This window comes from Myripristis murdjan, chromosome 10, assembly GCF_902150065.1.
Source record: "Myripristis murdjan chromosome 10, fMyrMur1.1, whole genome shotgun sequence".
In the NCBI taxonomy this organism is placed as follows: Eukaryota; Metazoa; Chordata; class Actinopteri; order Holocentriformes; family Holocentridae; genus Myripristis; species Myripristis murdjan.
In genome coordinates, this window is record NC_043989.1 from 25,841,306 (window position 1) to 25,868,693 (window position 27,388).

The window sequence follows — 27,388 nt, forward strand, 5'->3', positions numbered from 1 at the left end:
GTTATCGTTTTCTTCTTCAGGCTCATAATTCAAACCAGAACCTGTGAAAGCTATGCAGTTCATAAAGTCACAAAGCTAAAAGTTACATATCCATTGTTAGTAACACAGAAAATGTCATATCCTTTTGGCAGCCGGCATAGTGGAGCAATACAGATGAAGTGATGCGGCTGTCATGATGTTATAGTAAATAACACCCAGCTCTCAACCCGTCACACTGCGTGAACTGAAATGTGTTGTGTTAGCGCATTTAATTCACTGCCAGTAGAGGGAGACAAATCATTCAGAACTGGAAACTTACGTACTGCAGTTTTAATGGCTCAGAAACTAATATATGTAATTTCTCATTGCAGTGTCATTATTATTATTATTCGTGTTTTCAACATCATGCAGCTGAAGTCCTTTTTATGCAGAGAGAGGCGTATTACTTAATTTCTCCTGAGTCAAAGACTCAAAGATTGGTTTTGCTGGGGATTAGAAGCTACTTTCACACCTCAGAGTCAGTTTTTATCCCTCCTGCCCCGTTTGGTTGACAGCCTATTATCTCCTGTTCAGCTCAATAAAGGGTAGGGAGTAACAGTAGCTGTGAGCCCACTGGCACATCAGCTGGTTTTGCGCTGTTCCTTGATACAAAGCCACATTTTAGTCAGGATTATTTCACTGATCTAATGTTCTATTACAAGAGGTTAAAGCTAGCAAATCGCCTCAATCTGAATATGGAGCTTTAGCTAACAATGGCATCAGTCATGGACTTTCTCACATCAACTCTGCTACTATAAGCCTTCAAAGTGTAAGTTCAAATGAGTGCTGCAGCAGTCTTAGCTATGACAGCATTTGCTAATTTATTGTTGCAGCGCCAGAAAGACAAGTAGCTATTTCAGTTCCAACAAGTGAAATATTGTCACCACAAATAATTTGCTTTAGCTCGGAGGTTATGCTTAACAGGAAAGCCCCAAGTGAATCCATCAGATGCTGGGCCATATAACTTGAGGCTTGTGATTCAGCCTGTGGAGTCAAAGCGTTGTCAGCCATGACTAATGTGAACATCAAGAGCCTTTTTTTTTTTTTTTTTTTTTTTTTTTTTTTTTTAAACTTTACACCAACTTTAACAAAAAAATCTGCTGAAATGCTATGGCAGTCTCTAAAGAATGTGTGTGCAAAAAGACTATGACGTCAACTTTCTTATTTACTGGTTTATTTACTTTCTTATCATTTGGTAATGTGGGAAAAAATAAAATGTTGCCTTTTGATTTATTTTTGGCTTAGAAGCCACACACACTGAGGCCTCATTTATCTTCCTCTCATGTTTTCAAACCTCACAGTTGACAATGAACAGATGTGCAGCGACAGGACTAATCACATAATTGTATATATATATTTCCTGGTTGATGTATTCAGTCAAAGACATTTCAGCAACGGCATCTTATAGCTGGATTCTTGGAGTCGTTCATTTTAGACGTTAGAAAATACACAATATTTTGAGTGCCGACACATTTTGGAAAATCAATATTTTATTGAATGCCCATCACGAGGCTGTGTGCAACTGCTGTGATTCACACAGAGCTACGCGGGGTTTCAGTGCGTGCTCCTGCTTGTTTTTCTTCAGCAGGTTGTGTGTATTTTCCAGCTTTCACGTCCCTGTGTGTTAATAGGCATCACTGTGTGGTGACAGTGGAAGCAGAGCCAGGGTTGTCTGGCGGGCCCGGCATGTTTATGAAGATCATCCGCGACCTGCTCCTGCTCTGCACACACAGATGACAGAACTGGCATTCAAAATGCACACATACTCATGCTCGTCTGCTCAAGCACATATGCATATATGCGAGCAGGCTGTGCCTTAATGCAGTCTTACTCATTTCTGCCTACATGCATGGCCTAATGCGAATGTACTCGGTGACCATATGTGCATTTGAGCGCACACATGCACCGAACAGAGCAGTGTCTCTCTATTGCAATCAGCTGATGAGCGACGACACTGTCTCTTTAAATATCAAACAGCATTCTGCTCTCTCTGTATCTCTCTCCCCTCTCTCTCTCTCTCTTTCTCTTGCTGTCAGACTGCATCCGTCACATAAAGAGAGGAAGGCTTGTCCCCCCCCCCCACAGCTACACACACACACCCACACACGCACTCACACACACATACATCTCTGTCCCTTTTTGCTACAGTCTCGCTCTAAATGTTCTTTCTCTTTTATTTTGAAGTGTTCAGACTTAATTCTCGGTAATGAGTGCACTCTGTTCACTCCGTTGAAATCCTTTGCATGTGCCAGGGCAGGGGAAAGAGGGGGCAAAACACAGTGGCTAGGGAATAGAGGAGAAGGTGCAGGGATAGGACTTGGAGGCAACATTTTGTTTGCCTCTGATTGGAGATGCAGTCTAATTTCTTGTGTCTATCCACCCACTGTCTTGAAACAAGTTAATGAGTATGTGCAAATCATGTGTTTTGGTTGTGCACACATCCACATGAGCATGCATTGCCATTCAAAACAGTCCCAAAAGGGAGACTGTACTTACCTGCCACACAGATATTACGCTCCACATTGGATCCACAAAGAAAATCCTTTTGGTGGTTGAGGTTCCTGGGGCAAATTGACAATCCAAAGTAAAGTCAGTGGCATTTCTTGGATTGTTTAATGGGTCATTACATAACAGAACTGTGGCCACTGAAATCGAGTCCATCTAATATTCAAAAAGGCTAAATCAAACGTTCATCCTGCATCAGTTCTGGAAGGGGTGTAGATGGAAAGCGTGCAGGAGGGGATTTGTTGGAATAAAGCATTGAGCTCAGTCAAGGTTTCTTGGGCCCCCACAAAATGCAGCATGTTCTCTCTTTACACTTACTCTATATAACCAGTGACAGCACTCAAAAGAAATATCTCACTGAACAGATGCGTTGCTAGTTTTGAAATGAAGAGACAATGCTTGAGAGACTTGTTTTTGCCTCCATGTGTCCACTACCATGATGTCTTTTTCTTTTTGATGAAGTTCTCTCTTTGTTCTTTGCACTTGTCCTTGCACTTCGCACTTTTCTAGCTTTTGTGAATCTCTCTTTATAAGGCCATTTGCTAGATGCTGAATAACATCCATTATACCACGACACGTTTGCTGTATTCAAAACCAAGGAAGAACAAGCCCATGTTGTTTGCATTGGGGCACCTTCGGGCTAATTGTTTCAATACTGGCAACTGATACATATAGCCCCATAGAGCAAACTGTATGAAATCCAAAATGTGCATTACATCATAACGGAACAAAGAGTTCTTGCACAACGCGGCTTTGGAGACTGATATGTGTCTTAATATTTTACATGTAGAGAGCCTCTCTGGGGCTCTGCAGGAAGAAAATAGAGACAGGTTTTCTCATCCTAGCACTGAGACATTCTCAGTTCCATAACAGTTCAATCAAGCAATGAGGATGTCATGCAAAAGTGCCTCTGGGATGCCAACCCCCCACCCCCATCCCCTGACTTGAGTACAGTGACTGAGTGATCTGTTGCAACTTCACCATTTCGCCCTCCTGTCTTTGTTGTGTATGATGGTTCACCAGAGCTGAGTTGAGTGCTGCTGAAATGTAGCTTTAATCTTACCTCACTGTTGCACCTATTGTTTTTCTCTGTTGAATAAGAGCATCAGCTAGATGCCTGTGACGCAGTGTAATGTAAAATGTACTCTCAAGACAATGCTAAGTGTTTTTGTGCATGCTGGGTCGCAAGTTCAAACTCTTAGAACAAAAACAACAGGGCCAGGTTGTGGCGGTGAATTCTTCGTGCACTTCAGGTTCATCTCCGGTCCATTTCAGGCCACTGGACTAAAACTGACCTCTGGAGGTAGGGGAATTTGGCCTCTAATGCCTGTCCTGAGGCCTAGCCCTTTGTGCTTGAGCAAACACCAACAAAATGGTAGGGGACATCAGCATGGTGTATGAAGTACATGTTAAATGGGAGAATTCCTCCTTTCTTCTCACATTTGGATAAACAAACCATAGAAAGGCCAGGGTACAGTCCCTCCCTAAAACTCTACAGAAATGGACTTTGTAGTGCTCACTGAGCAGAGTCGTACACTGTGTACTAGCATATGTATAGATGGAGTACAGCATGTTTTGGTCAACTCCCACAACAGAGACAGCGATTCATTGATTCTGTTTGTGTAGTGCTGTAATGGTCATGGTTCACACTGAACTTGGCTTGTGTGTGTGTGTGTGTGTGAGTGAGCGTCTGTGTGTATGTTCATTGGTCATTCCGCCTGTCCATCAGCTTTTAAAGTACCATCTTGATGTTTTTGTATGTTTTAGCTCATTTGCTGCACTGCATAAATACCTTACATTTCTACTCATCATTTTTAAACCATACTGTATTTTTTAATATTTACTGGAATTACCCATTTTGTGTGTGTTTAAGTGTTCAGGTGTTAAATCCACCTTAAAGAACCATACCATGCCATACCTTGCCGACATCTGAGATACTGATATACTGATATTTTTCACTTCCTTTGGCTGATTGCTGATGCTGATATACACACATATTTTTTTTCCACCTAATTGCAGAGACCATCAAATCTCTCCTGTAGAGGCACTAGTAGATATAGATATAAAATGCTAATAATGTTTTTAAAAATGTACACATTCACTGGGCAAAATCAGCAAGCTACATCAGCTAAAGTTATGTGAAACAAGCCATATTTATTTATTTATTTATTTTTTATCAGGGATGCACAATATTGGATTTTGGGCTGATATCCAATATGCTGATATTCATTTTAAAGCCAATATGATGACGTGCTTTTATCATTGTCCAACCCGACAATGAATGTGCTTCACGTATCTTTTCTAAGAGCAAGCAATCACATTTTAGAAACTCCGATATTAATTTTCCTTCGTTTTTATCCAGCCGTTAGTGTCCATTCATTCCAAGTATCTGGATGTCAAATCTTATAACCAATATGTGAATGCAGCAGAAGATGTGTACACCTTTCGAGATAAGGTGGGCATTAAAATAGAGGATTATGCAACAGTAAAGTAAGTTTGACCAAAATATACCCAGGTGGAGTGTTTTTGAGATGCATTACAGTACCTATCTCAAGAAAGTTTCAACCTTCTGAATGTTGACTTTTATGGCATAATAATATGAATGCAAACTACTGGATGTCTAAACAGTAAGGAAAATGCATTCTAACGTCTAAAATGGAATGGTATGCTTTGGAAAATGGAGTTAACAGTGAAAAGGCAAGAACCAGTATGGTCCTTTAAATAGCTGGCTCCAGTCTCAATCCTATCGACCTGTTGGGTCAGTGAGGGCCACAGTCCAGACACCATGGCAGACATTAAAGCTACCTTTGGTCCCCAGGAGACTGGACCCAGACAATTGTTTGTTTACGCTTCAGGGTACAGGCTGTCCTAGTCGGATGACTCTGCCTCTTTATTTTTTAACTTTGGATGGATGTTATACCACAGGCTGCAATTATCCAGTTTGATCCGCCTAATCACCTTGAGAAATTGTATAAAGCTTGTCTGATGTATGCCTAAAGCAATACCGTGATAAACAGGAGTGTTGCATAGATTTACATTAATAGCAAATCACATTAGATGATACGGACAAGTATAGATTAAAAAAAAAGTATATTTGCACCCATAGGCGTTCATTTTAAAAAGCCACTGCAAATAGATCCTCATGCAATTTGCCCTATCCGATTCATGAAACTTGCCTGCAAGTTGATACTGATTGAACATGACGGCCATGCATTCAGGATCACACTGGAACAGACATACCTTTGACTGCGACCTCAAGTGACATTGCAGGTGGCACACGGGTACACAAACAAAGCGATGGAGCCAATCAGGGATAACAAGGTGACATGCATAGTCACTTTGTTGTTTTGAATGCATATTTAATTTATGTACTCAAATCTTTAGCCAAAGACTCAAGTGGCATGTTTCCATTTGAGCTGGTAGACATAGCTGTATTTTTGCAAAAGGCATAATTTTTTCATGCTGTTTTCTCATTCTCCTATGTGTGTGAAAATTCTTTCCTACTCGTCATCTCGTGTGGGACGACCTACATACAGTTTTTAACAATTGCTTGACTATATAACAGATTAGTAAATACTAAAGCTGCTTTGAGGCAAATCCTCCAGCTGCATACTTTGTAGGGAATGAGTTTAAATGTGAACTGTAGACACTGTGTTTGAAGATTACACTTAACGCAGTGTCTAGACATGGCAGAATCAGGGTATTGTTACTTTGGTGGTGCCACAGTGACGCAACATATAGAAAGGGAATCCATATGCCCATGTAATATTTGAGTTTATACATCAGTTGAGTTGCCTTGATAAATTTAAATTAGTACAGCACACAATGCATTTCACGGTAGGAGCTTGAGGTAGGTGCAGGTCTAAGATAGTCTTTTCTTTAGGTGCTAGCTTGAGGATATGAGGTTTCCAAATGATTCTCCAGATGACTCTTGTTGGGCTATACTGACTTGTTGAATTCTTTCTCCTCTCCAGCCTGGGTGGGGGCTCTGGCGATGGGCATGATCTTCTTCTGTTCGCCAGTTGTCAGCATGTTCACAGACCACTTTGGCTGCAGGAAGACAGCTGTCAGCGGGGCTACCTTGGCCTTCATAGGGCTGCTCAGTTCAGCCTTTGCAAAGTAAGAAACATTTATTGAAGAATTTTATGTTGTCTCAAAGGTTACCATAGGTGTGAACAGCCACAGCTGTCTGTAGTTTCATTGTTTTAATGATAATTTACCACATGGGTGTGTGGTGCAGAATCAGATCCTGAAGTATGTGACTTACATGCATCTTGTATCCAAATGCTCAAATCGCCAATTGGTCAGTATTGCTATGATAATGTGCAAATCATATGTTATTCACTTCAGACATAATTTTGGTGCCCATGGTGGATTGACAGAGCCAGTGTTCACATGGAGGACAAGGAACCACAAGAATCAAATTAAAGCTGAATAGATGGCTAGATTGGTATTTGGTATTTGGCCTCATTTCAGCCAAAACCCAAAGGGACAAACCATAACCTGAATGTGTTTGAAGCAAGAGACATAATTGTTGGTACAAAAACAGATGTGATGTCCTTTGTTATTGTCAGTCTCCATGACTTTTTGACATAACTGTCAGTTTCTATTGTTGTCAAATGTAAGTTGTATGGGAGAACAGATCCATAGCTCAACTTAAACAAGACAGATCAACATAAATCACAAAAAAATCAGATGCAAGCATGGGGTTGTGGAGTGAAAATAAATTCAAAAGTGCTACTTGATGTTTAACTACAAGAAATGTACTTTTTACGAACTGCGTGTCTTGTGATACTTTACAGCTTGTTTATGTATAATCACTTTCTGACTGTTGAACAAAGCAAATCAACAAAAATTTCAACTTCAAAATAAACCCCCTAGTCGACATCGTATCACCATCTCCATTGCTTTCTCTCACCATCTTCACACCATTCTCCTGTTTATTTTTCCTCTCAGCTCCCTTAGCCTTCGCTATTTCACTTACGGCATTCTGTTTGGCTGCGGCTCCTCCTTCGCCTTCCAGCCTTCGCTGGTAATCCTCGGCCACTACTTCCGCCAACGCCTGGGCCTGGCTAATGGAGTGGTGACGGCCGGTGCCAGCCTCTTCTCCATGGGCCTCCCGGTTCTCCTCCAGAAAGTGGTGGTACCGCTGGGCCTCAGCAGGACCTTCCAGATCCTAAGCCTCTTCATGCTTGTCCAGGCCCTGCTGGCATTAACCTTCAAACCTTTACTACCTGCTGGAGGAGGCATGGGACCTCCAGGCATGGGTCCCAGCCATGCTGAACCTCAAAATCAGGTGGCCACTGCCCAGGGGGGGAGCTGGTGGAGCAAGACCCTGGCTCAGGTCAGGAAGTACTTCAACCTGCGTGTGTTTCACATCATCACCTACAGAGTGTGGGCATTCGGAGTTGCCACAGCTGTGCTCGGCTACTTTGTCCCATATATCCATTTGGTAAGAACTTCTTTTGGCATTCTTTTATACATTTAAAAAGTGTAGTGTATACAGAGTGTTTGTTGGTCCTGAAAAAATGCTTTGAATACAAGCTTTTCAAGTCTTAAAGGAACAGTTCACTGAAAATACTAAAAAGTACTTCCCACTAATTCCTACTGCAATCTATCCATCCAGTTTCTGTGTGATTTATTGAGGTTTTCAATCTCTGTTCAGCCCAGTACAATGGGCTGGATGGATGTTGGTTTTTGGATCTCAAACCATCAGAAATCTACGCCTGAAAAACCCAACAGCACCAGCTATTTCCAAAAATATAGACATGGATACCCAACATAATCCAAAGCCCTTTGAGGTGAAGAGTTTTTTTGGGGGAACTATTCACTGCTGTTTTGGGTGGACCTTTTTTGGCATTTGTTTTAGGTTTTCATGTTGTCATTTTTGAGGTTGCTGTTTTTCCAGTGAGAATTGAGCCCCAGTCATGCAGACTATTCTGCTTAAATCTATAGCTGTTTTCAATTTCATATGTACAATTGTAAAATTGGTTGTTTTATTTCAACTGAGCTGTCATGACAATAATATGCATAATGCTTAAATTTAACTTGAAGAAGCGTGCAGTGTAACAAAGAAGTCAGTGTTTTGTTAGATGATGTTAAAGTCTGATAGATGTTAATATTAAATTGTGTATGGATACTCATACATGCGCGGCGTTGTGTACTTCACAGTCTTCCCCCAGTGACAGTTTTGTATAAACATTTCCTAAACGGGAAGATGTGCCGTGATGTCCTTGGATATTTTTGGGATGTGACTTCAGTGAAAACAGGGATCCCTGCCTCTTTTTTTGATGCTTGTTTGAAATTATGTCAACAAAGTTATGCTGTTGATTAAAGGGAGTTACTTAACATTATGTGTGATATAAAAATGATGTAGTTCAGGTCGTCTGCTGTTTAATGTAAAATTTTCAGTGGAGTTGTAGAGAGCAGAGAGACAATAGTGTGTGTGAGAGCGAAAGAGAGAGAGAGTGTGAGAGATTTATGTTGGAGTCACTACAGCGCAGTGGGTGGGCTGCTGCCATTCATTCTCTGTGGGGCTCAGGGAGAGGGCAGAGGAATGCATGATAGCATTTGTAAGAATCTCTGTTGGGAATGCTGATCAAAAAACAGAACTCTACCCCCGCTTTCCATAAAAGAATCCACATTTGATGGCCATGCCTCTTATTGAGCCATGACAGTAATTTGATTTTGGAAGAGACGGTGACGGAGAGCAATGGAAGGAGAGAGTGAGATAGTGATTGAAGGAGGAAGATGGAAGGTAAATCTGTAAAGTCAGTCTCCCTAAATCCAGATGTCGGATGTTCCAGCTCCGGCCTCCCTCTGTCAGGCCTGTTGTTTCAGGCCCAGGCCCAGATGTAAACAAAGCCCCGGCCTTTGTATTGGCTCCGCCACCTCAGGAAACCTCTCCTGTATGGCCTCTCTGTATCACTAAACATGCCTATCCTATGGCCATTGATGTCAGCCCCTGGCATGTAGCACCCTTCAAAGCAACGCAAATAGTTCACAAGGGCCAGCATGCTGCTGTTCAGGAAAGACCTCAGAGGGTGGTTTCATGTTTTGGATCTGATTTGAAGGTCGTGGCGGAGAGGAGTGGGAGTGCCTGACCTATATGCATTTGGGTCTTCCTGTCCCGCTTTTCCAAAGGCCTGTGGGTGACGAGATTTGTTGTTTCAAGTGCTTGGTTTGGGGGTTATAGATGCAGAATTCTCCTTTACTCTCCTAAACACACACCCACTTCTTGCTGAGTTCATTGACGTCTCAGACAGGAAGCGTAATGTATTGGAAAAACACATGAAAGAGGTCATATGTTACTCGCAGGTTGCGTGATATATATGCTGCTTGAATACCAGCTCATCCTTACATTGCTGGCAGCGTCTTGAGTTTCTTCAAGCACAATTACAGTGTCCACTATACAGGCAGACAGGACTCTGAATTGGATCTGTCTTGTTTCTGTCTGTGTCTCAGATTAACTTCGTCAAGAAGCAGTTCAAGGAGACTCAGAAGGAATGGGTGCTGCTGGTGTGCATAGGAGCATCGTCTGGGGTGGGGCGCCTTGCCTTCGGCAAGATCGGGGACCTCATTCCCGGGCTCAAGAAAATCTACATGCAGGTGAGGAACAACCTGAAAACACCATATTTCTTTATAGAGCATGGGCAATCCACGTTTTCTTTGGTATTTAGTAGTTTTACTGAAACCTCAGCGAGGGAAACAGTAGAAAGAAATGTTGCATGGGACTGGAGTGTTGAGATATAAGAGGGCCGTCTATGCAGAACCACTGAACCACTAACATTGCCTCAGGTCTCACTTTAAATCTGTCACTATTACCAATTTATTAATTCTTACCATTTTGCACTATGTTGACAGTGAATTTTATCCTTTTTTAAGTAGGTTTTTTAGTTTGTTTTTAGCAGATGAGCAGGAAAATGAGAAAAGAAAAATGTGATCACAAAGCATAAGCTAGCCTGAAACTCATAGTCAGTTTGACACTTTGTTTGATAGGCAATGGGCCGATTGCTTTTGATATAATACTGACTTTTGTCTGAATTTTTATTGAGAAATATGGCCATTGTCATTTAAACACATGTACAAAACAGGAATGCTTGCCATGACCTTCATTTCATCACATATTGGTGAATGCATAACAACAAGAAGGCACATTCCTGAATAATGACTCCATTTTTATGTCAGTGTTAGACAGTTATGTAATTACAGAGGAAGTGTAGTAATGTTAATTATTGGAGAGAACTTTGACATTTTCAAAACAAAAGTCAGCATAACCACAGTCTTAGGGTTAACTGCGAAAATGTGCTTTTTTAAAATGCTGTATAGTCTTTGTTATATGCCAGTGCTATTGTTCTGTGTTCAGTGTTAGATCATGTTCAGGTTGCATCACTGCGTTGCCATGATTTGCCCAATATTACATTGGGTTGAAACTGAGATTATTTGATTTGGATTCAGGGCTAATTAGCCTCATAAATGGCATATTAGAGTGCAGATAAATGAGTCTCAGACTCAAATTTGTGCACATTCCCAGTATGAAATCAAAAGAAGCTTTAATGCAGCCAGAAGAATTATACTGCTTGAGCCTGGTAGGGAGAATTTCAGCCCAAAGAGAAGGGGGAAAAGCGCAGTGCTTCGGAACAGTTTGAGAGGCGAATATAAATAGGAATTGACATTTACCGCTCTATTTCATACTGGCATACAGTTTCTGCTCAGTGCAAACACACACATGTAATACACAGACTGTGTTGGCCAGTGTTTCCCCGTCACACTCCCTCTGAATGCTGTTAATGAGGTGTGTAGTTCAGCAGAGGGGATACTACACTGCAGGTTATTTAAGATCCAAAACCTTTCAAGTTTCAAAATGTGTTCATCTGTGTGATGTAATGAAAAAATAAAAATTTGTAATCCCCCACTTGTGTTATCAGGCTTTTTAGACTGTGCAAAGAACATAAGAAATGGTAAACAGACTTCAGGGTTTCAGGGCCTCTTGAGAAAGAGAATGTGTTTACAGTGAGCTGCTCTGAGTTTCTCCCCTGCTGTCTCAATAAAGAAACATACTGGCTGGGAAAGAAATCTTTTATGAGATGGAAAGCTTTTGCTTGCTGAAGACTTTGTTAGTGAAATACCATCCTTTTAACCAGAGGTAAATAATCATTGTATTTTTTAGACTTTTACAATGTGGTTATTGTGAAGGGATTGGAGGTAGCACATTTTTGCTCATTGTTTAAGCACAAAACCTGCCTTCACTGTTCCCAGTAATGCACTTACGAACTCTGAGCTCAGTGTAATGCGACAGCATCAGTCGATTTGCTTAGATGTGTAGAAACAATTAACAGTTACGCTAGATTGGCAGAATAACCCTCTATAGAAATTGTGCAAACAGCCAAAGCACACAGCTAATAAATGTGTTGCTTAACATATACAAAGGATGTGATTCAGATGAATAAATAATGTTTAGCCTTTAGTTCTGTTATACTAGTTATAATCCTCAACTAATCTGAATTATGTACTCTCATGAGTTTTTATGGGTAATATATTAACTTGGTAGAAGCAACATGCTGACATCTTAAGATAATTTAGCAGCTTGAGTGTGCTCTCCTTCAAAAGACACATGGTGCATTCAGCAGGGCTGATATTTTACGAAGTTAAATTTTGTGCAAATGTTTCCAGCCCTTTGGCTTTTATTGTTGTCAGTGGATACAAGCTGAACTGTCTTAAATAGGTAACTGTGGGTGATAGGGGAATTAATTTAGCTCTGTCAGATCTTTGTCACCTCACATAGCTTAGTTGCATGATGTTATATCAACAAAATACATATGAAAAGTCACAGACGAAATGTACTTTTATTTATAAGGAGTAGTGCATTCTTTGCTTTCAGAAAAGTTTGAGTTCCCCCTGTCATGCTGTTATACAAGTCCTGAACGGAGACTGGTGGGATATCGAGCCTTTCTGTAAGAAGGAAAACCTCTCGCATTGTTTAGGGATAAAGGGAGTGCAAATCTGCTCCTTGCTCTTTGCTCCATAACTTCCCTTAAAGGTTAAACTTCATTCTGGTGTTCATGAAACCATCCCTGAGTTTGTTTAGTGATGTGCATGAATGCATTATCATATTGGAATATGGGAATGTGCTCTGTAAGGTAGCCTCATGTTTCTAAGCTATCATGCATCCATGCAGAGCAACCACCGATAACCAGATCAGACCAACCACTATGTTCAACAGCTGTCATAAGACTTTGTGGGTTGCAGTTACCGTTTGGCTTTCACCAAACATTAAACCAAATTTATATGTAGGAAAAAGCTAAAAGATGACTTATTGGATCACCTTTTTCATCGCTTAGTGGTCCAGGTTTGCAACTTTTACACCAGGTAATGTGTCTGTGTTCTGGCTTGGATACAAGAGGTTTCCAAATGGCTGCTCTGACATAAATTCCAGCTTCATGAAGCTCATAGTTCAGTTTTTGTTCCACAGAGGTGAACTGAGTCACCTCTGTAATCTTTGAGACCATACATTAGTATGTTTAGCAGATATCCTGCTTAGTAGCTATCTGTCCATGTTAATAGTTTCTGAGATTGTCCTTTTCAGATTAAATATTTTTGAAGTGTTTTGTAACCCACGTACTGGCCACTGTGGAACTCAGTTGCCTCATGTTGCATTGAAAACCCACATATAAAACTAGTAATAGACCATACTGGTAACTGACATTCAGTTTAGTATGACTTGCATATGTAGCTCCCTTTGTGATTGTGGTTTAGAGACATCAGAGTTAAAACCAGTTCCATGTGATTTTTGCTTATTATGCCCATCTGCTTTACAGCATTAATAGACACCAAAGATTAACACAATGAAAAAGACAAATAGAAAACCTAGCGGTTGAAAAGGGGCTACTTAGCCAACCTCCTCTCTCTCTCTTCTTTCTTCTCTCGTAGTTTTTTTTTTTTTTTTTTTTTTTTTTTAAACAATACAGTCAGTATTGGTGTTGCTGTAAATGTCCCAATCAGCTGTTTTCAGTAGCAGTCTCTGAGCAAAATCTTACAGAAATAAGAGTATTACATAATGACAATGGCAGTGACAATGACTTATATTTCTCCAATCCATTTTAGGTGATATCCTTCATTGCTCTGGGCCTGATGTCCATGATGATTCCTCAGTGCTCAGTGTTTGAGGCGCTGGTGGTGGTTTGTGTGTTCCTGGGGCTGTGTGACGGATGTTTTCTCACCATCATGGCTCCCATAGCATTTGAGCTGGTTGGGCCCATGCAGGCCTCACAGGCCATAGGCTACCTTCTAGGCCTCATGGCTATTCCCATGACAGCAGGACCACCCATTGCTGGTAAGAAGCTTGTTCCTCTTTTTGTCATGTTTTCACCCCTAGAGGTAGTGCAAATCTGATTTGACTAATACAGAGTATCAGTTTCTTAAGTCTTCAGAACCTTGGCAGTACCTGTAGATAACAAGTTGATTAATAACAGAAGAAGTGGAAAGGAGACACATGGATAGCAGAATACAATGCAATGCACACAGGAAAGTGTTTACAGAGTTCTGGGCCTATGGCCAGAGACAGACTGTCTCTGGTGATTTGTCTTCAGGAACAGGCACATACAGAGGCAGGCTCAGGCTAAGTGCAAAGTCTAAAGGCCGGATTATGCTTCTGCGTAAGCGGAGCGTACGGGGGTTGTGCGAAGCTTACGGAGGTTGTGCGACCGCCGCAGAACCTTGCCGCGCACCTCCGAAAAATTGTAACTACGCGGACCCCACGCAGCCCCCAACACAGGCCCCCCACTGACAACAAGAACTATGATTGATCCGCCGATCTACATCATTTCCGGCATTTCGCCCCTCCAGAGTCACGTCCTATTGTTGTGCCGGCAGCATCATTTTTAAAAGAACTGCTGTTGTGATCGTATCTTGACTCGTCGGTTGATTTCAAATTGTTTGGAAAGTTTGTATCATGCTGGATCTGGATCGACTGCTGCTCCTTTTAAAATTGGCGCTGCCGGCACAACAACAGGAAGAGCAGCGACCATACGCCACAGGGTCTAAGTAGGTCTGCAGAAAAAAACGTGGCCCATAGCGTTGTGGCGGAGAATTGCTTTGCGTTGCATCGAGTCTCCGCAGAACCATAATCCGGCCTTAAGAGCCTGGTGACTTAGTGGGTGCAATACAGGCTCTTTTACCCATGATATTGACCTCTGTACTGCTTCTCTTCCTGCCCCATCCTAAGTTCTCAAATCCCTTCATGTCTCTTCGTATTTCTTCTATATATACATCTTTTCTTTGCCATTCTCTTCTCCAGTCACCTCTCCAGTAGTGGGAGTATAGTCAACAGCACTACAGGGGGTGGGCAGAGCATTAATGTCTCAGACACATGACTCATGTTTCCAGACTCCTGCTCTTTCTGGCCACTCTCTGTTAGCCCTCAAACATACTTGGACAGCATTCCTTATAAAACACCATGGTCTCCTATGTTGCTATGTCTTAGCATATGCAGTGGGGTCCAAAAGTCTGTGTCCTCTACCAAGAGCTGTTTATTTTAATATGATCATTTTAATTTATCAAAAACTAAGTTGATACTTTTAGAATACATTATTGTGAACTGATACATAGAGCTAGAGAAATGCTTATGAAACTGGAATACTTTGTTCACCTGTGAAGCTCATCCGGAGGAGACAATCACGATATGTCCAGTCTTAGAAGAACAATTGTTACTCACAGTGCCGGCTCTGCCTATGTTGGCGCTCTAGGCAAAATTACTCCCTTGCACCCTTCCATTCCCCCCACCTCTCCCAGACGCCAACAAAAACCCGCCGGTATCCCGCCGGTAAATAACCGGTGCCGGCGCCCCTCCAGCAGATGGCGCCCTAGGCAACTGCCTATACCGCCTATGCCAAAAGCCGGCCCTGGTTACTCATAAGGGACAGCTTCAGGTGTCAGTGGCGTGGCAGCAGATCTTACTTTCCGGGGGTTTATGGCTAATGCACTTGGACACACCAGAAGAGAGGTAACATCCCTTGGAAAGGGCCTGAGAAGAGTGAGTTTTCCTAGTTGGACTTTGAGGGAGAAGGCTTCACCAACCTCCAATATAGCTCCTCCTCTGACAGCCTCACAGGCTCCAGCAGAGGAAGGTGGGTTATTTTTTCCTTTCCCCCAAACTTGGTACATGAGGGAAAGCAAGATCAGTTTGTTTCTGACTGCTGGAATGAGTCTACATGTGCGCAGCCAGGTAAAAGTGATAAAGTGTAAGCTCAAGACATTTCAGCAGAGATGAAGAAAAATTTTCCCACCCAACCGGTTTTGTAAAAAGCATGAACCACTGCCTTTTTACTAGGGCCCTTTAGTATCCCACTGAGGTTCCCTTTGTGCAAGGTGGATTGCATATTGTTGGCCCTCTCCTGATGTCAAGAGAACATCAATACATCTTGGCCACTGCAGACTACACTACTCAGTATCCGCAGATGACTTCCCTGAGATCACAGCAAAGAATATTGCGTGGGAGATATTGTGACTCTTCACATGGGCTGCATCCCCATTAAAATGCAGACAGACTAGAGCACTCAATTTATGTCATGGATCATAGCCAGTCTTTGTCAGTTTTTGCAGATAAAACACTTGCGTATGCCAGTGTAACATCTCCAAAGTGATAGCTTATTTGGAATGTTCAGTAAGACTAAAAACAGATGCTATGTTAGACAATAGATCTATGTAATGGAAGAACTGGGACAAGTTGTTTCCATATGTTTTTTTTTTTTTTTCTGTCAGAGAGGTCCTGCAAACCTCCCTGGGATTTTCCCTGTTAAGTTTCTGTATGATCACTGGCCTGGAGGACAGCTTGGCCTGGTCCTCATCACAGCATCATTGTGCATTTGAATCAAATTCACATATGGCAGGCCAATAGGAACAGAAAAGACTGCAATTTAACTCCCCTCCTTGGATTCAAGGTTGTGGAATTGGTTCTGGTAATTGTGCTGTAGCTGAAAACAGATTCCTGGCATCGTGGCAAGGACCCTGCACCACACTAGAGAAGTAAAAAAAAGATCAACTACAGTAAGGTTGGCCAACAAGGTAAATGAAAAACAGAACAAATATACTTGTTGAGGCTCTTTAAGAGATGGATACGACTAGGAGTCAAGTTTGTTTCCTTCTCAACACAAGTGTCGTCCCCTGCATGAGTGGCAGTGGCAGTAGGGCTAGATATGTCCCTTTCACAGTATCAGCAGGTGCGCCTGGACCAATTTCACTGCCAGGACACACTGACCTCATCCCACACCAGATCCATATGCCCATGGGATGTGGGTCCAGCTTCACACTTTTAGAGCAGGCAGGACACAGAGTGCTTGGTTTGCTCAAATGTCAAACCTGAATGAACCCCAAGGTTCAGCACTGACTTTCATAAGTAAAATAAGATTTCTGAATTTACTTAGTAGGGTATGCTTTGGGCTAATGATCTCTTTGAGAGGATTGTGCAGACATGATTAATTTTCATTCTCGAGCTGAAAGGGTATTGGGAGGTGCCCTTGGTGCATAAGAACCAGGAGAAGGCTGCCCTCTGCATCCCCAGTGGGCTCTGTTGAGTCCATGGTTCTGTGACCTATAATGTTCTGTTGCCTATAATGTTGATGTGGTAGTCACATGGTCCTAGGAGCGTCCAGAAGTGTCGGCTTGGCCAGACTAAATTTGGTGACCATGGGCAGGGGTTTCCTCAAGCCAAAGAGAAGAATGAAAGAATGTCCAGGCAGTGAAGGATTGGCTCCAACCCAGCTCCAAGAGTTAGACGATATCATTCCAGTGGATCAGTGGGATCCAACCATTGAACCCCATTCCTCCTCTTCAATTTGTAGAAGTTCCTCACCTCAAATTCTGCACAACCTGAGGAATTAATGCAAGTCAAAGTCAAAAGTCAAAAAGTGGGCACATCAAATATTTAGAAATTTTGCATTTAATTTTTACTTGTATTAGTGAAAAAATAAATAATCTCATCTGACTAAAAATTTGTATATCAACAAATTCTGTAACAAAATCATTCTTGATAGTGGCCTCAGACTTTTGGTCTTTGTAGCTTTCCATTTCTGGATGTTGAGCCCCAACTGCATATACAGTTTTCCCCAACCAATTCGACATGTTTCTCTAAGCTAAGATTCATGCCCTCAAAAGTCACCAAAACATACTAATTTTGCAACTCTTAACACAATTCTATCTAAAAAGCAAGTGGTAGTTTCTTTTCACAATTACATCGTTATAGAACACAAGTATTAATGTCAAACCTACAAATACGTACTGTATTCATGTAGAAGTGTTTGATGGACAGTCAGAGTAATCTCTATCAAGTTAGGCTATTTTAGGCGACACAGCGGGTTTGTTGGTTAATGATGAGAATATCACTTGTATCTACATATTGGATCTTGCTGGTATTGATTTATACTTGAGTAAGAATGTATTTACAAGTCTTAACACAGTGAAACTATATACCCCTGTTACTTCTCTCATGTCCTTCATAGTGCCAAGTCATATTTTGAGCAGTAGAATAAACTCCAAGTGTCACATATGAATAACTTGCTCACCTTATGTCATATTGCTGTGAGCTACAGTTTGTTTACTTTACTTCAAGCAACAGCTACATGAAAGAAAATACAAAGGGTGAACTATACATGACCAACTATGCCATAGCTACCCATTTCTTAGCTGACTTCCAGTATAAAATGATGAAAGAAGAGTTTACTGAAGCAGGACCTATATCTGTACCAATAAATAGTGGCAGGGTGAACTGGACCTGAATGCTGTGGGAAAAGTCAAACACATTTTATATGCTCTGTGTATCCTCTCTGAATTAGAGATAACAAAATCCATAAAATCCCTGTACTTATATGTATTGAAGGGAGCCAGTTCAACACATACAGCTCAAGTTTGTTGCAAAAAGGCTGAATTTAAACAGTTTCTATTGGAACGTATTGTTCAAACCACAAAATAGAACCTGATAGAATATGTTGTGAAGTATTTAGTGGTTACACCATTTTGGGCATGACTTTACAAAATGCAATGAACGATACAGTAGTTCACTAAAGATTCCAGCCAGCTTTTAAAATGTATAGAGGGCTGCAGTCATGTAATTATGCAGAATAACTAACCAAATTCAATATGCCATCTTTAGAATTCCCTTGCCAGTGATTCAGACCTGTTCTTAAAGAGGTTTTCACGCAAAATTGTCACTCACTTTGTGTTCCTTTTTAGATGACATGGTATTAAGATATGTTTATAACTTTGGAGCTAAAGAACAATTTGGCCAGAGTTAGCAAATCTTTGTATGGTATACATTTATTTTTACTTGTCAGCAGGGCAAGCATCTGTATCTACATCCCTCTAGATCTGCTGATGTTGCCATGTGACTGTAGGAGTTTTATGAGTCCTGGTTGGACTGTGCATATCTGAAATGCCTGTGGTTGAAACAATGTCTTTGTAATTGTCCCTCACAAACCATCTGACTGTCAACACTTTGTATTTAAAATAAGATTTACAATAACATATAAGTAGAAGTAACATAAGACTAAGAATAAATACTTTCTGACAACTGGATTAGTGATTTACTACCTCTATCTCTTAAGATCACTTGCACTGAGTGACAAACAAACAAAAAAAGACCTAATATACAAATAAACACAGTTCCTGATAATCATTGAAAATTACTTTAACTTCTCATACTGTAGGTGAAACGCATCAAAGTCACAAAATAAACTCACCCTAACCCACAAAAGCTCAATAGACTACCACCACAGGTACATCATTGCATACAGTGAATAATTTAGAATCTAGATAAGTACTTTAAAATGAAACATTACACCTTAATTATGAAAGCCTTAAGTGAAATTTTTCAGTCATCTAGGACATTCTGAATTGTCAAGAAATAGGCTATGTAATGCTGATTACCTTAAACAGATGCCAAGCTAGTCAAACTGGTTACAGCCTCATCAAATATGCCAGCCCATTCTGATTCCCAGGGCATCAAATACCACCCCTCACCAAGCTGCAGTCACGCCTGATATTGACACAAAAGGCACCGATTAGAAGCCAAAAGGCACCCTTTGGTGGGGGATGGTGATGTACTATAAATCAGAATCAGAATCAGAAATATTTTATTTATTCCTGAGGGGAAATTGGGTCAGTTGCAGTTGCTCAGTTCTTAAAAGAGGAATTAAATTGTAATTTATTTGAGGCCATGCAAAACCAAAACCTGAGCTATTCTGGGTAGATGATGGCCAGAAACTGAAATGGCTCTTTCATAAGGAGGTATTTAAGACTGCAAATTTTATTTCCAAGGCCTGGAAAAGAAGACAGCATATTTTGTTTAATTCATGCAAAACCTGAGGGGTATATTTTGGAAGTGCCTGGATTTGGATTTGGCTTTGTATTCCTGATTTATTCTGATATTTATTTTCGCTGTTGTTGTATGTTTGAGCATGGTTTGTAATGTGTACAACAGTGTCTTGTCAGTCCATATGGGCTGGGCTTCTGAAATTGAAGCATGACACTTAAATAAAATAATCAATCAATCAATCAATCAATCAATCATGTAAGACATAGAAAGAAATAAGAAATATAAAAATATGTGCAAAGAATGAGAAAGTCCGTAAAGGGAGGCGGTTGTAGTGCATGGTTAGTTCGATTCCTGTTTCCAGCAAGACCATTCATGTGTGACCGAGACATTGTCTAGTTTCTGTTTTGCTGCCTAATCCTGACATTTCCCTTACTTTAACCAAGTGGTTATGTCTAAACATAATGTTTCTATGACCTTAACCAAATGTTTTTTATGTCTAAACCTCAGCTTTCCTTAACCTTAACTAAGTGGTTATTATATCTAACCTAATGAGATTTTTATTATACTTAACAATAGTCATCATATTTCAGTCAAAATGGGGCATCATTGCCATTGTGGATTCATTGTGAAAGAGTGACTCAGTGTTTCAGTAGGATAACCAGAGGGCAGGTAGGATAACTGAAGTTGTGTCCCCCTGCCTCCGCTGCCCAGGTCTCCTCCACGATTACTTTGGGAACTACACGGTGGCCTTCTCTCTGGCCGGGGTGCCTCCAATGGTCGGGGGTGTGGTGCTTTTCTTTGTCCCCCTGATACACCACAGGCTTCAGCGAGGCCAGGCAGGGGCAGTTCCAGAAGAGATGTCCACTACTGCCCACATGCTGCCCTCTGCCCCGCCAGCAGAGGAGCTCAAGAGCTGCTCCAATGGAGACATCCTGCCTGGCTACACCGACGTGGAGACGCACATTTGAGTAGCACTATTCAAAGGTAATACACACATGTACAAGTGTGTTCTGTAATAATTCAAATGGCTTATGTGAATGTACGGATGCACAAGTATGTAAACACTCTGTTTGCTTATTGTAATATTTTACTTTCCTTTTGCTTTCTTGTAGGGATTCAGCCCACCAGCACCTTTTGCCCACCCTTTGCGTCCCCTTGCCTCGGACCAGAGCCCTACATGTGGGCCACAGTTTCCATACATAGGGCTCTGCTCCAGTCCCCTAACCCTTAACCATGAACTTCCTGTTGACTGACTTTTAACCCCTCACCCTACGGACTCTCCTCTCCCTCCTTGACTTCTTCTTGCTCTGAGGTGGAGAGGCGAAGAAAAGTTCACCGTAGCTAGAAGCTACTTTGAAGCCTGTGAGGACAAAAGGAAAGCAAAACAGAGTTGGACAGTCCAAATCAATAACCTGGATAAGCGTTAACACAATCTCAACCCTCGTTTTATCTCTATAATCATTTAGGATTCTAATGTCATTTTATTCTGTTGAGAACCTGAATTGTAAACAGGCCATGGGTTGCTTAAGACCTCCAAGAGAAGAGAAATCAAAAGATTTTAATTCAAAAATTGTAGCTTCTGGCATTGGAGCACTTATGTAACTACATTTGCTTTTTGAGTCTGTAAATGATTTATATGCTTTATTTTTAGATTTTGTAATGACAGTTTATCACAAAAGAGGCATAGAAAATAAGAGTTACTGAAGGGACAAATTTATACTTTATGCAGCACTTCACGCATTTTATTTTTAATGCAATGTGTTTTTTAGCGTTTAGTTCTAGTCACTATCTATAGGTGTACAACTTACCATGATCAGTTTGCAGGTCCTGTCTGTTGTCCGTGTGTTCTACTGTTACAGCTGCAAGGGGAATATCTGTTATAAATGCCACAGGAGATAACAGGCAAGTCTTTTCAGAAAAGAGATCAACTGCCGGACTGTCACTTCACCGCACACTGTACTATACTGTAGTTCACATCCGGGGTAAGACCTTATCGAAATCACTTCATCTATTCTGTCAGCTTGCACACATGCATGCCAGATGTGTGACTGTGGAAGCTCCTGATTCCACTGGACCCGTCACACAGATTTGAACGCCAATTACGCAAAGTGTTTGGTAGGTTTTTTTTTCCACATTTTTTGATACAAGCCACTTGTGAATATGCACCTTATTGCAGATGAACTTATGCAATCACAGTCAACAGATGGTGTGCCATGTTAGAGCTGTGAGTCTGCTGCCTGAACCAAGGAAACTAGACACTACATATGATAAAGGTCTTCTTATAATCCTTCACGGCCTTAACGCTCAGCTTTTTTTTTTCCCTCAATGCATGCATTTCTAAAAATTTTGTCGGCCTGACAAACTGTTGACGGGGTGCTAAAATATTCCACGTGACACTGTGTTTGTGATTGCATCGCTGGTCGTTTTTAACAAAGCAAGAGTTTCAGGAGTTTGTTTTATTGTTTATTGTGATGCTTTTGAGAAATCATTCACAAATCGTTTTTTTGTACTGTGCACACTGAAGTACTGTGCGCTTGCTTAACTTGCAATGGTTAAAATCAGAGAGTCCTAACACGACATCGACAGCTTTTTGTAGCATGAATTTTCATGGATTGAAAGACAATACGGCATTTTCTATCCTTTTCCTCATGTGTGAGTGTGTGTGTGTGAGTGTACGCGCGTATGCATCTGTATTTGGATAAAAGAAGCAGTTCATGTAATGTGAAATCGCCATGACACAATCTGTTGATGAGGGGACTTTTGAGATCAGTGCTGCCAGTGACTTGAGCCCTCATCAGGCCATCTCCCCCAAGCATAACACACACAGGTTGATGATTTGCTGCTTTAGTTTACTCTTGTCCTGAGTCCTTGCTGCTTCTTCCGCTTATTGTAAAGTCGAACTCCTAAAACAAAAAAACACACTGCCTCATTTAGATATTCCCTCAAGAGGACGGATTACAGTTCCTGTTTTGTTTCATAAACCTTTGGACCACTTACCTCCTGAGATTACATGTTCTGTTGAACAATTAAAGTAGTGAACAGATGTGGAGCAGGGATGTAACAACTGACTATTCAAGTTACACTCTGTGGTTTTATGCATAGCAGAATGGACAGCAGAGATGGGAATTGAGACCAAGTAAGGAAATGCCCTCATACCACTTAAGACAATGAACTAGCATGGTATTACTGTGGCATTCTCATCTGTCAGTGCTCTACTTGGCTTTCAATGCCATGATTCTCTTGGCTTTTGTGTCATGAATGCTTTAGGACTTAAAAGCTACACTTACCTCACTGCTGGGTGTAGTTTTTCGGTGCTAATGTTATAGGATGATCCGTTTTGAATAGCAAAGTACATCTATACCTCAGTAATTCAGTTGGACATGATGGCATTCTTAACTTCATGTTTTCACGGTTCATATTAGATGTGGTTTGTTTTTGCAGTCAGAACTGGGTTTCAGAGCCACAAAGCTGCTACCGTGCAGCAGTGTCAGCTGCCAAAAGCCTGTTCTCAATCAACATTGCTTCCTCCAAAACCTCACTAGTGTTTCCTTAGGTACCACATGGAAAATAATTTGCAGTTTTGCTCAACTGATTTGACACTTTTCTCCAAACTAAGGTCCATGCTCTCAAACACAGTCAATGAAGCCATCAAAAGTCACATTTGAAAATGTGACTGTGCTGTACATTTTCATTATGTATATACATCATCATTTGTCCATGCAGAATGCTTCAAATAAAGGTCCGTGGTCCTAAACTCATTTTCACTAGCTTCGCTCAAATCACAAACCTCCATCATAAATAAACAAGGAATTGACTAATAAAGTCATTGCTTAAAACAATGTAACTTTTTCATGACAGCTATGACTAGCTAGTATTTCCAGAATTCAGTGGAACAGATGAACAGATGACTGTAAATGAAAATGCTGCATCAACAAATTATGCATAAATTTTGCAATCACAGAAAAAGGGACTGTGTAACTTTCTAATATTCAGCTCTATGTGCAGATATAGCCTGGAATATTATCTATTCAATATATCACATGTAACTTTCATGTCAATATTTGGTTTCTATGAAAATTTTATCATAAGTTTGCTATGGATTTGGACTATTTCCATGGCTATAATAACAGTTCTGAGAGCCTGAAACTTAGGAAAAATATGTCAAATCACTTGAGAGGAACTGTGAAACATGCACACCCCATAAGGGAAGGGGTCAAAATCTAACAGTTGATATAATCAACTTTAAGATCTATCCTTCCTTGTTTGTCTTGCGGGTTCCTCTGCTCCATTGTTCTCAACCTTCTCCTTTCTTCCTCTGTTACCTCGTTCTCCACTTGGGCCAATTTTCAACAGCTTCTCCTTGCCATATACCCCCAGCCCATTTCCCCAGGACTGAGCAGCTGGTATCATCTTTCCTCATTAAAAGGATCATTATGTTTTTATTATTTTTTTTTTTTGCATGTTGTTGCCCATTCACTGCACTGCATGCATGCTTTATAACATGAAGAGGTATGGTACAATTGGAAAGATAGTGGGTAATAATCTTAAAGTATGTGTGCAGCGTAGTAAACCGGCTAAGTCGTTTAACAAAATAATGTCCCTTTACAGGTAAACTTGGCTTTAGAAGTCCAGTTGAAGTTTTAAAGAGTGCAAAGTAAAATATCACCGAAAACAGAGAGATACCATCTCTGAAGTTTTTTGTGACGAGTGAATGAAGAAGTGGTTGTAATTAGTTACAACAGCAGGCATTAAGTGACATAATGCACTCTCTGGTGGCCATATTGGAGGTCGTCAGTTTTTGGACAACAGTAGCTGTTAGCAGCTGTTAACCACTTTAAAAAATATCTCTCAACACAGCTCAGCAGATATATTATAGATATATTACAGCTGCTGACAGTGAACTGACTGTTTCCCCACTTCCACAAAGTTGTACCAGTTTTGTGTTCTTTACTCACTGTGAAACAAAACAAAACAAAACAGAAAAAATTAAAATATTTAATTGCCTCTTACAGGTGATACGTTAGACATGGTTTTTGCTAAAACAAATGAGTCTTTACCATGAATATTCAACTCAGTTTTGAATTCAGCTTAATCACTAATGTTGGCTAACGTTAGATACCGACTAGTTTCACCACTGAAACTTCAGTGGGCGTGATTTCTGTTCACTAATGAAATAAATAACGTCTAATATAACTCCTATGTGAAATTCACCCAGTTTCATAGCCTCTGACAATGTGTTTGGCGGTGAATATTGTAGATGAAAATACTTGCTATTAGCATTAGCTGGTTGTCGCATGTCAGCGTTAACACTGGCTGCTTTGCTAGCAACCCTGACTGAGCTGACTGTTGTCAAGATACAGCTGTGATTTTATGTAGATTATGACTAAAGACATGAGTTTATTTTCTCACTGTTACCTACGTTTGGAGACAGTTATACCTTATTACTGTCAAGCACCTTCAGCCTGCAACACGACAGTCTTTTCAGGTATCTCTGTATTTTATCCCAGTTGTTCTGTATTTATCTTTAATTTGTGCTCTCCACTGGACCTCCATGGTGGCACCAGACATGGTTGCTAAGAGATTTGTGCCACAACTGCAAAGCCTCTATGGCAACAGGACACTGTCTAGTCTCTTGTTGCCTCTTTTTTATATGCATCATCAGTGCTGGGTCTGTCATAATGGCCTCCTCACTTGATCTCACCTCTGAGTCAGCCTCACCCATGAGTCATCACTGTTACTGTAGACCCACATAGAGAAAACGGACATGCACCAAGATGTGTACGCAGTGTTCTTGGTGATGATTAACTACCAATTAACCGCAAATTGTCTTCTGCGTTATGACAGAGAACTACTGGAAAACTGTAGAGTTAGTGTTTCTGTTCTGAGTAAAATAATATTTGGTAATGTAAGAGGTGAGTGATTGATGGGTGGTTGCATGGTGTCTGCTGAACCAGTGTTTGGCTGCCAAAGTCTCGCTCTCTATGCAGCATTGCTGGGCTCGTGGTCCCCTTGGTGTGACCACTTTATATGATCAAGCTTTCTAAAACGTCTAATGAGAAACTCAAACGGATCAGTGCTTACTTGAATGTCAAGTTTGCATTTATCTCCTAGTTGTAGCACTCGAAGCTGGAGCGCCTGCGGTGGTCTCAAGAAGATCTTAAGCTACAGAAGCTCCCCCTTGTTTGTTACCTAATCTGTGAAATAGAAACCATACCACTTGTTTTTAGAATTTGTAAGATTTTTCCTATTTTTTTTTTTTTTCTAACAGGTCGAAAGATTTTGGAGAATTGTTGGAATTTTAGATCCGTTTTTACCAATCAATCAAACTGGTCAATACTCCATTAGACTTGGTTTTCTTTAGTTGGTGCATGCCAGTGACACAGGCAGGTCAAAGCCACAGAGGCAGAGATTCAGGGCACCAGGGTTTTGTTAGTTACATGCCGCTAAGCGTAGGCTTACGTAAAAAATTCAAATCAACATTTATGGGCGATCTAACCTTGTAACATTAAGTTTTATTCTGCGGGATGCCATTGCTCCGCTCCTCTGACCTCAGTCCCATCTTACTGTTTAAATCATCTGCTTTTCTTCAGCCTGGAACCATGCACACAATATCTGGAACATAATCTCCCTGTTTACAGGGTAACTGAAGGTCTATAAATTATGAAGCCGAATCATGCAAAGGTCAGCAATTCATGGGCTGACGTGGATAATGTCCAACATGTATGCTCGCACTGTTGCTGGCCCCGCAGTCATCAGATTTCATTTTTTTTTTTTTTTTTGTTATGGAAATAAAACAATTCTTTATTGTCGTTGCCTGGACTTTAAATAATTTATAGACCTTGAAATAGTCATGCACCATATGTTCTAGAAACTCTCCTCTGTAAGACCGCATTATTCATATGTTTTTAGAGTATATACTCTCCATGTTTTTATGTTATTAATTATGCTTATGAGTAGGCGACATGAATATTGTCTTTTTTCATATCCTCAAATATTCAGACTTTTCTAGAACTGCTGGTGATCTATATTCATGTTTATATTTCTGTATGGACCCAGGCCAGCACTTTCCTAGAGCCTTAGTTATTGAAATAGATATGTGGAGCTCTGTTAATACCATGTCACCTCAACTCTCTCTCTCTCTCTAACCTTCAATAAGGTTGCTGCATTTTAAACTCTGTTGCCTCTCCTGACTTCCTACAACTATCAGCCTCTTTTTTTTCCATCACCCTCAACCCTTTTATATAGCTACATATTCTTTTTTTCTTTTTTTTTTTTTTAGTCCTTCAACGAAACGTTCTAACAAGGCTAGTGACATCACGAGATTTGAAATTAAGTTATGCTGCTAGAAAATATGTAATTTCTGTGTTTTTGGTGAAGTTATTTTGAATCTGTATCAAAACAAACATTTTTTATTAAACCAACAATAAAGGTGTAATATGATAATAACAATCCCTGTTGCCGCTGGTTGTCCTTATTTTGTTGCACTGCAGCCGTGCATTTTCAGCCTCCCTGCTTCCACCTGAGCCTGAGCTCCTCGGGGTTTTCATGCAATCACGGTGG

At 40.8% G+C, this 27,388-nt stretch overlaps 1 protein-coding gene across 1 annotated transcript in view; it reads left to right on the forward strand.

Annotated features, from left to right (window-relative positions):
• Positions 1 to 27,277, forward strand: part of slc16a2 (solute carrier family 16 member 2) — a 36,559-nt gene extending 9,282 nt beyond the window's left edge. The window contains exons 2-7 of the mRNA XM_030061888.1: positions 6,498 to 6,642; positions 7,480 to 7,975; positions 9,988 to 10,131; positions 13,627 to 13,855; positions 20,540 to 20,812; positions 20,941 to 27,277. Coding sequence (XP_029917748.1) covers positions 6,498 to 6,642; positions 7,480 to 7,975; positions 9,988 to 10,131; positions 13,627 to 13,855; positions 20,540 to 20,796 — 1,271 coding nt within the window. The 3' untranslated portion in view covers positions 20,797 to 20,812; positions 20,941 to 27,277. The remainder of the gene's footprint in view (positions 1 to 6,497; positions 6,643 to 7,479; positions 7,976 to 9,987; positions 10,132 to 13,626; positions 13,856 to 20,539; positions 20,813 to 20,940) is intronic.
• Positions 27,278 to 27,388: the final 111 nt, after the last annotated feature.